Source organism: Misgurnus anguillicaudatus, unplaced genomic scaffold (assembly GCF_027580225.2).
Source record: "Misgurnus anguillicaudatus unplaced genomic scaffold, ASM2758022v2 HiC_scaffold_27, whole genome shotgun sequence".
Taxonomy (NCBI): Eukaryota; Metazoa; Chordata; class Actinopteri; order Cypriniformes; family Cobitidae; genus Misgurnus; species Misgurnus anguillicaudatus.
Window position 1 is genome coordinate 2,374,576 of NW_027395277.1, and position 13,716 is coordinate 2,388,291.

The 13,716-nt window shown below is 37.7% G+C and overlaps 2 protein-coding genes across 4 annotated transcripts; both read right to left on the reverse strand.

The window, feature by feature from the left end:
* Nucleotides 1–941: 941 nt before the first annotated feature.
* LOC141362464 (interferon regulatory factor 3-like) lies at nt 942–13,292 on the reverse strand. Of its 3 annotated transcripts, none has more exons than XM_073864565.1 (9): nt 13,238–13,292; nt 3,935–4,094; nt 3,014–3,185; nt 2,845–2,930; nt 2,617–2,668; nt 2,342–2,473; nt 1,859–2,245; nt 1,659–1,774; nt 942–1,563 (listed from the first exon to the last, which is right to left on the reverse strand). In XM_073864565.1, exons 1-9 carry the CDS (start codon nt 13,252–13,254, stop codon nt 1,417–1,419), a joined length of 1,269 nt encoding a protein of 422 aa, XP_073720666.1. In that variant the 5' UTR covers nt 13,255–13,292; the 3' UTR covers nt 942–1,416. The 3 variants fall into 3 exon arrangements, with proteins under 3 accessions (XP_073720666.1, XP_073720665.1, XP_073720667.1); XM_073864564.1 differs by lacking the exon at nt 13,238–13,292 and adding an exon at nt 5,272–5,424; XM_073864566.1 differs by lacking the exon at nt 13,238–13,292 and adding an exon at nt 5,272–5,407 and having other exon boundaries at nt 3,935–4,091.
* On the reverse strand, nt 8,473–13,356 carry LOC141362463 (interferon regulatory factor 3-like). Its single transcript, XM_073864563.1, has 9 exons — nt 13,238–13,356; nt 11,141–11,300; nt 10,104–10,272; nt 9,934–10,019; nt 9,706–9,757; nt 9,425–9,553; nt 8,955–9,341; nt 8,755–8,870; nt 8,473–8,668 (listed from the first exon to the last, which is right to left on the reverse strand). Exons 1-9 carry the CDS (start codon nt 13,252–13,254, stop codon nt 8,510–8,512), a joined length of 1,275 nt encoding a protein of 424 aa, XP_073720664.1. The 5' UTR covers nt 13,255–13,356; the 3' UTR covers nt 8,473–8,509.
* Nucleotides 13,357–13,716: the final 360 nt, after the last annotated feature.

The window sequence follows — 13,716 nt, forward strand, 5'->3', positions numbered from 1 at the left end:
ATTGTCATGTTCAAGAAACCAATTTGAAATGATTTGATCTTTGTGACATGATGCATTATCCTGCTGGAAGTAGCCATCAGAGGATGCGTACATGGTGGTCAAAATGGTCAGAAACAATGCTCAGGTAGGCTGTGGCATTTAAACGATGCCCAATTGGCACTAAGGGGCCTAAAGTGTGCCAAGAAAACATCCCCCACACCATTCATTACATCACCACCACCAGCCTGCACAGTGGTAACAAGGCATGATGGATCCATGTTCTCATTCTGTTTACGCCAAATTCTGACTCTACCATCTGAATGTCTCAACAGATATTGAGACTCATCAGACCAGGCAACATTTTTTTAGCCTTCAACTTTACAATTTTGTTGAGCTCTTGCAAATTGTAGCCTCTTTTTCCTATTTGTAGTGGATATGAGTGGTACCCGGTGTGTCTTCTGCTGTTGTAGCCCATCCGCCTCAAGGTTGTGCGTGTTGTGGCTTCACAAATGCTTTGCTGCATACCTCGGATGTAACGAGTGATTATTTCAAAGTTGCTCTTCTATCAGCTTGAATCATTCTCCTCTGACCTCTAGCATCAACAAGGCATTTTCACCCACAGGACTGCCGCATACTGAATGTTTTTCCCTTTTCACACCATTCTTTGTAAGTCCTAGAAATGGTTGTGCGTGAAAATCCCAGTAACCCGTAAATATAGGACCGCACCCCTAATTGCATTGAAGCTACTTGATTAGATAACTGCATTAATGAGAAATTGAACAGATAATAATCCTTTAGGTGAGTGTATATTCTGTTAAGAGATCCTTCTACAAGTTACACAATGCACCTTTAATAACTTGGCGAGTTTTTCAATTAACAATTCAATATTTTCAAATATTAACAATAAGCTGTTTTGGTGTCGGTATCCGTGTCCGCCAATGAAAAACACACAAGTCTATTACTGCGTTTAAATAGTCATTAATTTATTTTGTAATATGACACCAAACTTGCAAAATGTGCAAAGAAGCAATACACTATAATAAGCAATGCAAATTCGTCTCTTTGGGACGATGTGTGCAAGAGTCTTCACAAGAAGATATAAATGATATAAAAATAGAAGATATTGACAAAGACAAAGTTTCTGCTCATTTGAAAAATACAGTTTTAGTGAGATTTAAAAAATATATCAGAAAGACCGGGCCTTTTCTCACATAAATTTGGGACTATTACAAGACCAGAAAAGATCACCTAAAAAAGCCCCATGGAAATTTCTGCTGATAAGTGCTCTAACTTTTTTTTTTAGAAGTGCAACATACATGCATTTATACAAACTTGAACTTGGGGGGGGGGGTGTCTGAAGTGTTAATTGTACATGTTTTCATTAATCACTGAATAAATATGTGAGTGTGAGGGGGGGCTATAAAACATTGTCAAGATTTAGAGTGCATTCCAACCCAAAGAACTTATAAGGTCAAAAAGGCTGTTATGATGAGATATTTGCAAGCTAACTTTTTCATCCCGAAGAGATGACGCTCCGTCATTCTGAGCCATCATGTGAAGTTCACGGCATATCAGCGGTACAACCTGCGCAGGGTAAAAAAAAAGATAAAGTTATAGCGTGCAAACACGATTATAAATATTCAAGCATTTAGAGAACGTGCATTAGGTGATATATTTACTTTGACAATGATAAGTTTCTTATTCAGTGGTTTTTCATCAGGCAGTTTCTCCCCGAAGCACAGGTAGATTGTATAATCTGGAGAACCTCGTTTATTCTCGACGAAATCCTGCAGATCTGAAATAAAAACGAAATGGCGTGCTGGGTAATGTACATTGCAATAAAAACAAGACGCGGGCAGCATCTTTTCATATTTCTTACCTGTCCAGTACTTCTCAAAGCTGAACAGTTGCTCTCTGAATTTCCGTTGTAGTTTCCTGGGTTCTGGGTTTTGGATCTCGGAGGGGTCCCTGGTGCTGACGTAGACTATACAACTGTCCTGACGGAAGCCGTAAATGCCGTCCGGTGTGATTTCCAGTTGCAGGCCTCTCTCAATGCTCTCTAGGATTCTTTCAGTGAGTTCGATCTGTACGTGGTCGACCAGATTCTCAGTGGAAGGGAAGCGTAAGGGGAATCCCTTCAGCTCAGTGGGGTCACACCGGTAGTGAAAGTGTACCAATGATGAATTCAGGAAGGTTTTAAAAACCTCTGTTTTTCTGTAGCTGATAGTGATCTCCAGGTCATTGATGTTACAGATGATGGGGCGCTCTTGATAAAACATAAATAACACAGTTTTGTGAGTTGCAATATTATGAGATAATAGAATATGCAAAAGATACATAGTTATTGTTTTTCTGGGTTTACCTATAGGTTGTGGTTGCTGAACAGGGAGTGGCGTGTGATTCTGAACCAGGTCCTGCACACCTGAGTCGGGGGATTCGTTGTAGCTCATGCCGGTCTGTATGTTTTGTTGGGAGGTCTCCCATAGTTGGGGCTCTGCATGATTAAAAGATATCGTAATTGTAGTCTCAATGGCAAACAATGTGAGTAGTAGAAGTATAACCATACATATAAGCAGTAGTAATAGTAATGAAATGTTGGCCTAAGCAAACATCACTTGTTGTGAGTAAATCTTTTACCTGTATATGGTGGATTCAGATCTATGGAATCAATCTGGTCGAGCAAGTCTTGCTGTTTGAGAAATACGACAAGAAAACTATTAACCTGAAATAATATTGTATGTAGCCAATAGGCAAGAGATCAAACATCAACAGACAAAGAAACTCTTATTTAAATCATGCTTAACATTTGACAAAGTTTCTTGTTTACTGTGTATGTATCTATTGATTTATAAGTTCAATAGTTACCTCCATATCTTGAGACATGTCGGTTGTATTGTACACCTGTGCAATGAATGGCACATTCGGCTCGACGTTCTGGGTCACTTGGTGATCTGAAATTAAGTCGATTTGATTTTCAAATGCCGCTCGTTGATTTCAATGTTTTTTAATATTTTGATGAATAAGTTTAACTCACTCTGAGGATGTATTATACGGAAAATTTTGTGGGGATCATCCTGGTCTTGGGAGCGGTCATGAACAATCTCAAAGTATTTGCTAAGGCTGTTAAGTGCACAACGGAAATTCCTCTTCCATTTTGCTTTGTCATTAGGGTTTTCCTGGATTTTACCACTAACTACAGCCCATTCCTGTAACACATCGACAGACATCAGTAAGTTTATAATGTAAATAATTATTAACAATACTAATTTTTTCACAGCTGTGTATTCAATTGGTAATGTGTGGTGCTGGCAACGCCAAGATTATGGGTTTGATCGCAGATAACACATACTAAATGATGTATAGTTTGGTCATAGCACCCCTAGTGGTGATTATAATAATAGTAATTTAAAAATCTCAAGTGTTTCATGTTGCAAAATCATTAAAGGGACATTCCACTTTATTCCACTTGATATTACGCAGTGCCCGAAAATAGTCCCCTGCTATTGAAAGTAACCAAGGGGACTATTTTCGGACAGTGCGTAATATCACTACGCCTGCTGCAGCCATGTTACATCAGCAAAGTCCTTGATTATTACGCCAGAATGAGAGTATAGTTCCTAGCCAAGTTTGCCTAAAAAATTGCAACTTTTAATATTTCGTCGGTCTTAGTACACGATGTAACTACAAAAGTCAAGTTTTAAATAGGAAAAATATCAAAACTCTTTGGTTATTTTTTAGCGCGATGCTAATGGTCTAATCAGATTCAATGAATTATGCTAGGCTATGCTAAAAGTGGTAGCGTCAGGCCGAATCAGCTGAATGGATTCCAAAACGGTAAGAATCAAATGTTTAACTCTAGGGAAGCTGGAAAATTAGCATATTTTCAAAAAAAGTGGAGTGTCCCTTTAATGCTGAAATGAAAGGTTACCAATACGATGATGATGCAGTGCGCTACCTTAAATATTTTGACGTCCTCATCCTCTAGGTTTTTTCGTCCATTGTGTTTCCAGGGTATCCGAAAAGTATCATTATCCATCATGCGCAATCCCACATATTGGCCGCTTTTCACCTGCTCTATAAGCCATGGGCCGAAGTGAGGTTTACCTCCTGCGCTGCTGTTAAAAATAATACAAAATCAGACGTCTTTATATGTCACATACCTCTTCTGTTTTTTCTAATCTTCCAGATTTGTCCAGGCTACAGTATGAATATAATCCCACATGAAAAAATATTGTATATATTGTAGTTTACTAGTATTTGCTATTGTAAATTGTAGTATTATTGTACGTACTACACTTTGTAAATACTATAGTGAACACTTAGGGGTGGTTCCCCGGACAGGGTTTATCCTAGTCCTAGACTAAAATGCACGTTTGAGCTGCTTTAATTTCAAAACATCTTGCACTGACATATTTTAACATATATCAGTGCCATTGTTTTGTCTCAAAATGCACACCAGGAATGTTTTTGTTAGGTTTGTTTATAAAAACGACTTAAATGTCATAAAATAACTAACTCCTAGTCCTGGATTAATCTAAAACCTGCCCGGGAAACCACCCCTTAAAGTGTATACTATTCTGTAGTAAATATTTATTGGGGTAAGGTTCAAAACCACCATAGTATTTGGTAGGTTTATTGCTGTTTACTATAGTTTACTGAAGTATTTAGCATAGGGACAATATTATAGATGTATACTACAACCTTTACTATATTTCTACCATCCTAAGAAAAACTACTAAAACCAGCATATACTGGTCAGCTGGTTTTAGCTAGTCTCTCTTTCTGGTTTTAGATGGTTATGCTGATTTAACAAGCTTGTTTTGGACACACTTTTGCCTGGTCAAGCTGTGGCTGGTTGCATACACTTCTTAGACTAGTCTTAAAAGTTAAAAATGTATTTTATATTTTATTTCATCAAGACTAATCATAACTGTTTTAAGTATGTTACATAAAAAGGTAGACCGGTCTAATTTAAATCCAAATAATAAGACTGATTAGCCTTTACTAATTCCTAGAAAGTCTTAACTAAATGTTTTGTCCTTTTGGTTAGGCTGGAAGACCAGTCTTTCCAGGCTGAGATGTCCAGCTTAATTCAGAGTAAACCAGCTCACCAGCACATAAACAGTGAGGCCAATGCAAGCACACATATAAATTAACAATTTTTGAAACGACATTCAATAATATTTTTCAACGTTAACAAATTAACTTTAAGCGTTTTTAATCGTTCGGTCCGATATCAAGACGGAATACTGCGTTTATTTCGGTAAAAGGAAGAAGGTTTTTAAGTCTTACCTCCACATTGCCGACATGACTAGAAGTTGTTTACTACCAGAGATTATTACTTTCAGTCCGTCTGAATTTGAGTACTACCCAATGTTGTTTTCTGTTGGTCTGAAGCGTCTTACTTGTTTTATATAGTCTGTGAAGTACCGGGACATCCCTTTTACGCGTGACAGAAATGTAGGCGTACTCGAGTTCACGAGGCGCTGCGCAGATCGATCGGGATATGACGTCAAGATACCGCGAGAGCTGTGACTTCGAATTGCTCTCGCGGCACTCTGATGACAGAAGCCAGTGTGAATGCGCAGCGCCGCGTGAAGTGCTACACGCCTTGTTTTTTTTTTACAATGATAGCTAGACATAATAAAAGTGACGTAGCACTTATTCGACGTATTGCATCATATTATTTCCGGTGTGGGGAAAAAGTTCGCTAATGTAAATTTCCCAGAAGAAATCTCCAAATACTACACCTGGCAGCCGGTTATACCCGTTTCTGTGTGGTTTATCTTACCATGTTTATTATTTTAGTCACGATGAAACTAGACTGCACTATGTAAGCATTATCGAACAGTAAGCTAACTTTACTTAGATTTGTTTTAAATGTGCTTAGACAATCAAATATTATTGCATTATATAACAATAATCAAAGCGACTCTTAAACATAAAGGTTCAAGGTTCTTTCTCAGGGTCCAAAAAGAACCTTTAACATCCACAAAACCTTCATTTTTAGGAATGCATATGCAAACAAATAATGCTAGGGTGTTTTCTCCAAGCTTACTTTTCCTTTCCTAGCTGTTTTGAATGTACCTTTAGGCATTTAATGCTATATAAACATCCTAACACAGAATCCTATCTTATCTGATTAGTTTCATTGCCTTTTTAATTCGGAAGCCATTGGAAAACATTGATCTTGTCATATTGGACTTAGGATAGAAAGTTTATGTATGGTTTATAGTTCCAAGGTTATTTTTAGTGTATGTATAAAAGCAGTTCCCCTACACAGTTCCTATAACAGAGTAACCAAATGTGAGTTCATCATACACCTGTTCCACTACAAAGTATCCAAAAACTTATCTGTCATGTCATTTCAGACCGTATGTCTTTTGTTTATATCGCTTTATTATATTGTTATCTATTGTTGCTCATACTTTCGGCTTAGTCGTCTTATATGGTACATTGAGGGCACAATATACAGCAGTCTTATAAAACTTTGATTTGAAATGACAGATTCACTCTTTATTGTTGACATGTTGCCTCATGGGGAAGCCCCTAGTGCATCATTCCTTTATTATCATCTAGTTATTGTGATGACAAAACCCATCTATGTTAATGATTATGGCATGAAGCCATTTTATTGTGCAAGCCAAAAGAGGTTAGGGCTTTGCTCAATAACTTTATCTCTAGGTATTTGTTTCAAGTGTTTTTTAACAACCCTTTGGTTAATATTGAAAGGTAATTAAAGGTGCAGTGTGTACATATTTGTGGCATCTAGTGGTGAGGTTGCGCATTGCAACGAACGGCTTAGTCCACTGCTCACCCCTCACTTTTGAAACGCATAGAGAAGCTACATTAGCCGCCACGGAACAAACATGTCATCGTCGGAGACAACTTAGTAAAAAAGTTTGGCGGCAAAAATGGCGATTTCCATGTAAGGGGACCCTCCGTGTTTGTAGATAAAAACAGTTCATTCTAAGGTAATAAAAATATAACGGTTTATAAAGAAAGGTCTTTATACACCTCTAATAATATAGTTTTGTATATTATTTTGCATTTCTGTAAAGATAGTTTTCTAAAAATGACACGCTGCAACTTTAAGGTAGAAACGTTATCACATTCATATTCCTGTATCGAGCAATATAGTTTCTGTTTTTTGATTAATCAATAAATTAAGTGATCAAGTTACAAATATTTGCAAAAGAATCAACAAAAATGCACAAGAGTAAGCTATTTCAAACAAACTGTAAAAACACGACGGCACGAAATGGCGACTTCCATGTAAAGGGACCCGCGGTGTATGCAGATAAAAACAGATCATTCTAAGGTAATTAAAACAATACAATACAGTTCATTTTATACATTTTTATACCCCATTGTTATTAAAGTTATTGCATTTCTGTCAAGAGATCATACTACAAGTTAACCAATGCACCTTTAATAACTTGGTGAGTTTATCAAATAACATTCGATACTTTTAAATATTAACAATAAGCTGTTTATAGGTAGCCATTGTGAATTGCTGTTTTAAAGGGGCCATGGCATGAAAATCTGACTTTTTCCATGTTTAAGTGCTATGATTAGGTCCCCAGTGCTTCTATCAACCTAGAAAATGTGAAAAAGATCAACCCAGTAACTTAGTTTTGGTAAACCATTCTTAACAAACACATGAAAAAATAGGTCATTGAAATTTGGCTCTCCTTATGATAATAATACCACCCCTTAATCTGCACTAACCAACCACAGCACTGACATTTAGTGCAGAGAAAAGCACAATTGAGTTTTAATTACATCAACCCACCATCATTGTGATCAGTGTTTGAGTTTTATCAGCTCATTTGCATTTTAAAGGACACACCCAAAACGGCACATTTTTGCACACACCTACAAAGTGGAAATTTTAACATGTTATAATAAGTTATTTATATGGTATTTTGAGCTAAAACTTTACATATGTGCTCTGGGGACACCAAAGATTTATTTGACATCTCAAAAAAGTCTTGTGCCATGGCCCCTTTAATGTAGGTATCTGCGTCAGCCAATGAAACAAACACACTATAACTGGGTTTAAATAGTGATTAATTTATTTTGTAATATGACATCAAACTTTCAACATGTGCAAAGAAGCAATACACTATAATAAGCAATGCAAATTCATCACTTTGGGACGATGTGTGCAAGAGTCTTCACAAGAAGATATAAATGATATAAAAATAGAAGATATTGCCAAAGACAAAGTTTCTGCTCATTTGAAAAATACAGTTTCAGTAGATTTAAAAAAAAATATCAGAAAGACCGGGCCTTTTCTCACATAAATTCAGGCCTACTACAAGACCAGAAAGACTAAATCACCTAAAAAAGTCCCATGGAAAAAAGTCCCATTCATTTTGTTGGCAGTGCAATATATTATATACTATACATATATACAAAGATGTGTGGCTGAAGTGTCAACTGTACATGTTTTCATTAATTACTGAATAAATATGGGTAGGGGGTTACACTCCTGCATATTTCTAAAAAAAAAACATTTGACGTTTTAGACTGCATTCCAATCCGCCGAAGGCAGACCCAAAGAACTTATAAGGTCAAAAAGGCTGTTATGAGATATTTGCAAGCTAACATTTTCGTTCAGAAGAGATGACGCTCCATTGTTTTGAGCCCTCGTGTGAAGTTCACGGCATATCAGCGGTACAACCTGTGCGGGGTAAAAAAGAGGAAAAGTTAAAGCGCACGAACATGATCAGAAAAATTCAAGCATTTAGAGAACGTGCATATATTTACTTTGACAATGATAAGTTTCTTATTCAGGGGTTTTTCATCAGGCAGTTTCTCCCCGAAGCACAGGTAGATTGTATAATCTGGAGATCCTCGTTTATTTTCTGTGAAATCCTGTAGATCTGAAATGAAGAAATGTTGGCGTGCTGGGTAATGTATATTGCGATAAAAACAAGACGTGGCCAGCAACTTTTTATATTTCTTACCTCTTATGTACTTCTGGAAGCTGAACAGTTCCTCTCTGAAGTTCTGTTTTAGTTTCCTGGGTTCTGGGTTTTGGATCTCTGAGGGATCGCTGGTGCTGACAAAGACTTTACATCTGTCCTGACGGAAGCCGTAAACGCCGTCCGGTGTGATTTCCAGTTGCAGGCCTCTCTCAATGCTGTTTAGGATTTTATCAGTGTATTTGATCTGTACGCGGTCGACCAGATTCTCGGTGGACGGGAAGCATATGGGGATTCCCTTCAGCTCAGTGGGTTCACACTGGTAGTGAAAGTGTACCAATTGTGAATTAAGGCAGGCCTTGAAAACCTCTGTTTTTCTGTAACTGATAGTGATCTCCAGGTCATTGATGGCAGAGATGGTGGGGCTCTCTTTATACAACATAAATAAAAAAAAGTGAGTTGGAATATTATGCAGTGATGGAATATGCTAGAGATAGTTGTTTTGGGTTTACCTATAGGTTGTGGTTGCTGAACAGGGGGTGGCGTGTTATTCCAAAGGTCCTGCACACCTGAGTCGGGGGATCCGTTGTAGCTCATGCCGGTCTGTATGTTTTGTTGGGAGGTCTCCCATGCTTGGGGCTCTGCATGATTAAAAGATATCGTAATTGTAGTCTCAATGGCAAACAATGCGAGTAGTAGAAGTATAACCATACATATAAGCAGTAGTAATAGTAATGATCTAATGAAATGTTGGCCTAAAGCAAACATCACTTGTTGTGAGTAAATCTTTTACCTGTATATGGTGGATTCAGATCTATAGAATCCATCTGGTAGAGCAATTCTTGCTGTTTGAGAAATATGACAAGGAAACTATTAACCTGAAATAATATTGTATGTAGCCAATAGGCAAGAGATCAAACATCAACAGACAAAGAAACTCTTATTTAAATCATGCTTAACATTTGACAAAGTTTCTTGTTTATTGTGTATATATCTATTGATTTATACGTTCAAAAGTTACCTCCATTTCTTGAGACATGTCAGTTGTATTGTACACCTGTGCAATGAATGGCACATTCGGCTCGATGTTCTGGGTCACTTGGTGATCTGAAATTAAATCGATTTGATTTTCAAATGCCGATCGTTGATTTCAATGCTTTTTTATTATTGTGATGAATAAGTTCGACTCACTCTGAGTACGTATGATGCGGACAATTTTGTGAGGATCGTCCTGGTCTTTGGAGTTGTCATGTACAATCTGGAGGTTTTTCAGGCTATTAAGTGCACAGCGGAAATTCGTCTTCCATTTTGCTTTGTCGTGAGGGTACTCCTGGATTTTACCACTGACTACAGCCCATTCCTGTAACACATCGAGAGACATTAGTAAGACTAACTTGTTTTGTTTTGATTTAAGTAGGGATGCACGATATATCGGCCGACATATCGTTACCGGCCGATAACTACTTATTTTTAATATTATCGGTTATCGGTCTGATAGCAAAATTAGGCCGATAAATGAAAGCCGATAAATTATGGATTATTTTGGTTTGTTGAACCACTTCACTTGCTCATTGCTGGCCATGTGGAGTTTTGATTGGTGCTTTCTGTGACATAGCACGAAGATGACACGTGTTGCGGGCTTAAGAAGAGTATGCTAGTCTAGCGCAAAGACGTCCGCGGTCTGGGAGTTTTTCATTGTGAAAATAATATGAATATTTATCGGCCTATAGATATCGGTTATCGGCCCCCAAATTAAAAGAGTTATCGGTTATCGGCCAAAATTTCCATATCGGTGCATCCCTAGATTTAAGCCTTCATAGCTAAAAAAAATATAGCTAAGTAGCACTATAAAACACAATAAAAACAGCATAAAATAATAATAAACATGTTTTGACGACAAATTTAAAAACTGAGTTATCTCGTTTCGGAACCAAACTCTTCATATACAGTAATGTAAATAATTAATAAAAAATTTTACACAACTGTGTACAAAATTGGTAAAGTGTGGTACTAGCAATGCCGAGATTATGGGTTTGATCGCAGATAACAGATACTTAATAATGCATAGTTTGGTCATAGCACCCCTAGTGGTGATTATAATAATAATAATAGTAGTTCAAAAATGAAATTTGTGTTATCTTCAGGGCATAATCTTTGGTGTTTCGTGTTGCAAAATCATTAATGCTGAAATGAAAGGTTGCCAATGCGATGGTGATGCAATGCGCTACCTTAAATATTTTGACGTCCTCATCCTCTAGGTTTTTTCGTCCATTGTGTTTCCAGGGTATCCGAAAAGTATCATTGTCGATCATGTACAATCCCTCATATTGGCGGCTTATCACCTGCTCTATAAGCCATGGGCCGAAGTGAGGTTTACCTGCTGCGCTGCTGTTAAAAATAATACAAAATCAGACCTCATTATTCAATTCAATTTTTTTTATATAGCACTTTTCACAATTGTTAATTGTTTCAAAGCAGCTTTACATGAGTAGATGTAGGGAAAAACACAGAAAATCAATAAATATAAGAGGTAGAATATAGCGGCTAAGGATAAACCGTACAAGCGAGCGTAGTAATAATGTAACGTATACAGTAAAGTGCTAAGTTAAGCCAAAGTTGGCTGACTCTCCTGGGGACGAAAAAAAACCCTAGGAGAAACCCCAGTGGGAAAAACTCCTAGAAGGACAAAAACCCTTGGGAGAGATTAATATATATTTATATATATAAACACGGTAGGGATAGGAAGCGGGTGAGCGGATTAAACTGGTGCACCCGGTGGTCGTTGGTCGCGCATCGGCTGGGCATCACGTTTAAGGACAGCCAGTAGAGCAGTGTTGTGATGACCTTCACAGCGGCATTATATGCCACATACCTCTTTAGTTTTTTTTCTAATCTTCCAGGCTACAGTATGTATATTCCACATGAAATAAATACCATAGTATATTGTAGTTTATAATATTTACTATAGTAAATAGTAAATTATTATGGGGCGGTTCCCGGACAGGGATTAGACTAGTCCTAGACTAAAATAAATGTAAGAGCTGTCCAAACTCAAAACAACTTGCACTGACATATCTTAAAATACATCAGTGCCCCTTGTTTTGCCTCAAAATGCACATAAGTAATGTTTTTAGTAAGGTGTGTTTCTTAAAACTAGTTATATTTCCCAATTAAACTCAGGTCTAGTCCTGGCTTAAGCTAATCCTTGTCCGGGAAACCGCCCCTATAAGTACTACATTTTGTTAATAGGCTACTATAGTGAACACTTATATTGTATTCTGTAGTATTAACTGTAGTAAATATTTATTATGGTAAGATTCAAAACATCTATAGTATTTGGGAGTTTTACTATAGTATACTGAAGTATTTTGCATAAGGACAATATTATAAATGTATTATAGCTATCCTTCTGATCAGCTGGTTTTAGCTGGTCTCACACCCTGGTTTTAGTGGTTATGCTGGTTTAGCAAGCTGGTTTTGGACAGTTCTTTGCCTGGTCAAGCTGGTTGCATAAACTTCTTAAGACTAACATTTTTAAAGTCATGTATTTTTTTGATCGTCACTCTTATAAGTATGTTACATAAAAAGGAAGTCTGGTCTAATTTAAATCCAAATAATAAGACTGCTGATTAGCCCTAACTAATGCTGCGTTCCAGGCAACCGGTAACCCGTAAGTCACGAGTTCAAAACCACGAGTCACGACTCTGAACTGGGAGTACATCGATCTAGTACGAGTTCACGGGTGGGAAGTCACGGGTTTGACTGCCGTTCCAGTGCACTTTCACCGGTAGAAGGTTGTAAAAACACGAGTTACAGGCTGCCTGGAACGCATAAGGTCGTGAGTCGTGGTTTTGAAGTCGTAACTCACGAGTTTAAAAGCCTGCCTGGAACGCAGCATAATTCCTAGTTGGTTCTTCAGTCTTAACGTTTCTTTATTTGGTTAGGCTGAAAGCTTTCCAGGCTCGTCCAGCTCAATTCAGAGTAAACCAGCTCAGACCAGCTTACAAGCACACAAAGAGTAAGACCAATGCAAGTACACACATTATTTAACAAGTTTTGCAACAACATTCAATCATATTGTTCACAATATCTTTTAAGCGTTTTTCATCTGATGCCAAAACCGCTGACTGGACGCGCCGATGACGCAAAGGACGCGTTCAAAGGACGCGTTCTTAAATCGCCTCCACATTCATTTGCATTATTCGGTCTTTTTAATGTCTATTTGATTTCAGTGCGTTATCAATACCGAATACACCTGCGTTTATTTCGGTTATAGGAAAAAAGCGTCCTGTGATAACGCAATAAATTCATATTTTAAATCTTACCTCCGCATTGCCGACATGACTGCAAGTTGATTACTACCAAGATTGTTGATTACTACCAAGATTGTTGATTACTACCAAGTGCGTCTGAACTTGAGTACTACCCAAGATTGTTTGCAGTGGGTTTAAAGTGTATTTTGCCTTTTATATCCACCATACCGGGACATCCCCTTTACGCGTTACAGAATCTGTAGGCGTACCCGACTTCGAATCGTTGCGCAGATCGCACGGAGTATGACGTCAGGGCACCGCGAGAGCTGTGATTTTGAATCGCTCTCGCGGTACCTTGATGCCAAACAACAACAATGGGTCTGCGCAGCGTCCACAACGCCTTGTTTTTTCAACAATGAAACCCATAATATGTGACGCTGCACTTATTCGACGTATTGCATAATTTTATTTCCGGTGTTGAAAAAAGGTTTTCTAAGATAAGTTTCACATAAGAAATCTCGGAATCGGCCTACTACACCTGTCAGCCAGTT

Coding starts and splice junctions, on each gene's coding strand:
- LOC141362464 (XM_073864565.1), bottom strand. Junction 2,246..2,341: donor TCAGCAACCACAACCTATAG/GTAAACCCAGAA, acceptor TGTTTTATCAAG/AGCGCCCCATCATCTGTAAC. Junction 1,775..1,858: donor CTTTGAGAAGTACTGGACAG/GTAAGAAATATG, acceptor TTTTTATTTCAG/ATCTGCAGGATTTCGTCGAG.
- LOC141362463 (XM_073864563.1), bottom strand. Junction 9,758..9,933: donor ACATGTCTCAAGAAATGGAG/GTAACTTTTGAA, acceptor TTTCTCAAACAG/CAAGAATTGCTCTACCAGAT. Junction 8,669..8,754: donor AGAAACTTATCATTGTCAAA/GTAAATATATGC, acceptor TACCCCGCACAG/GTTGTACCGCTGATATGCCG.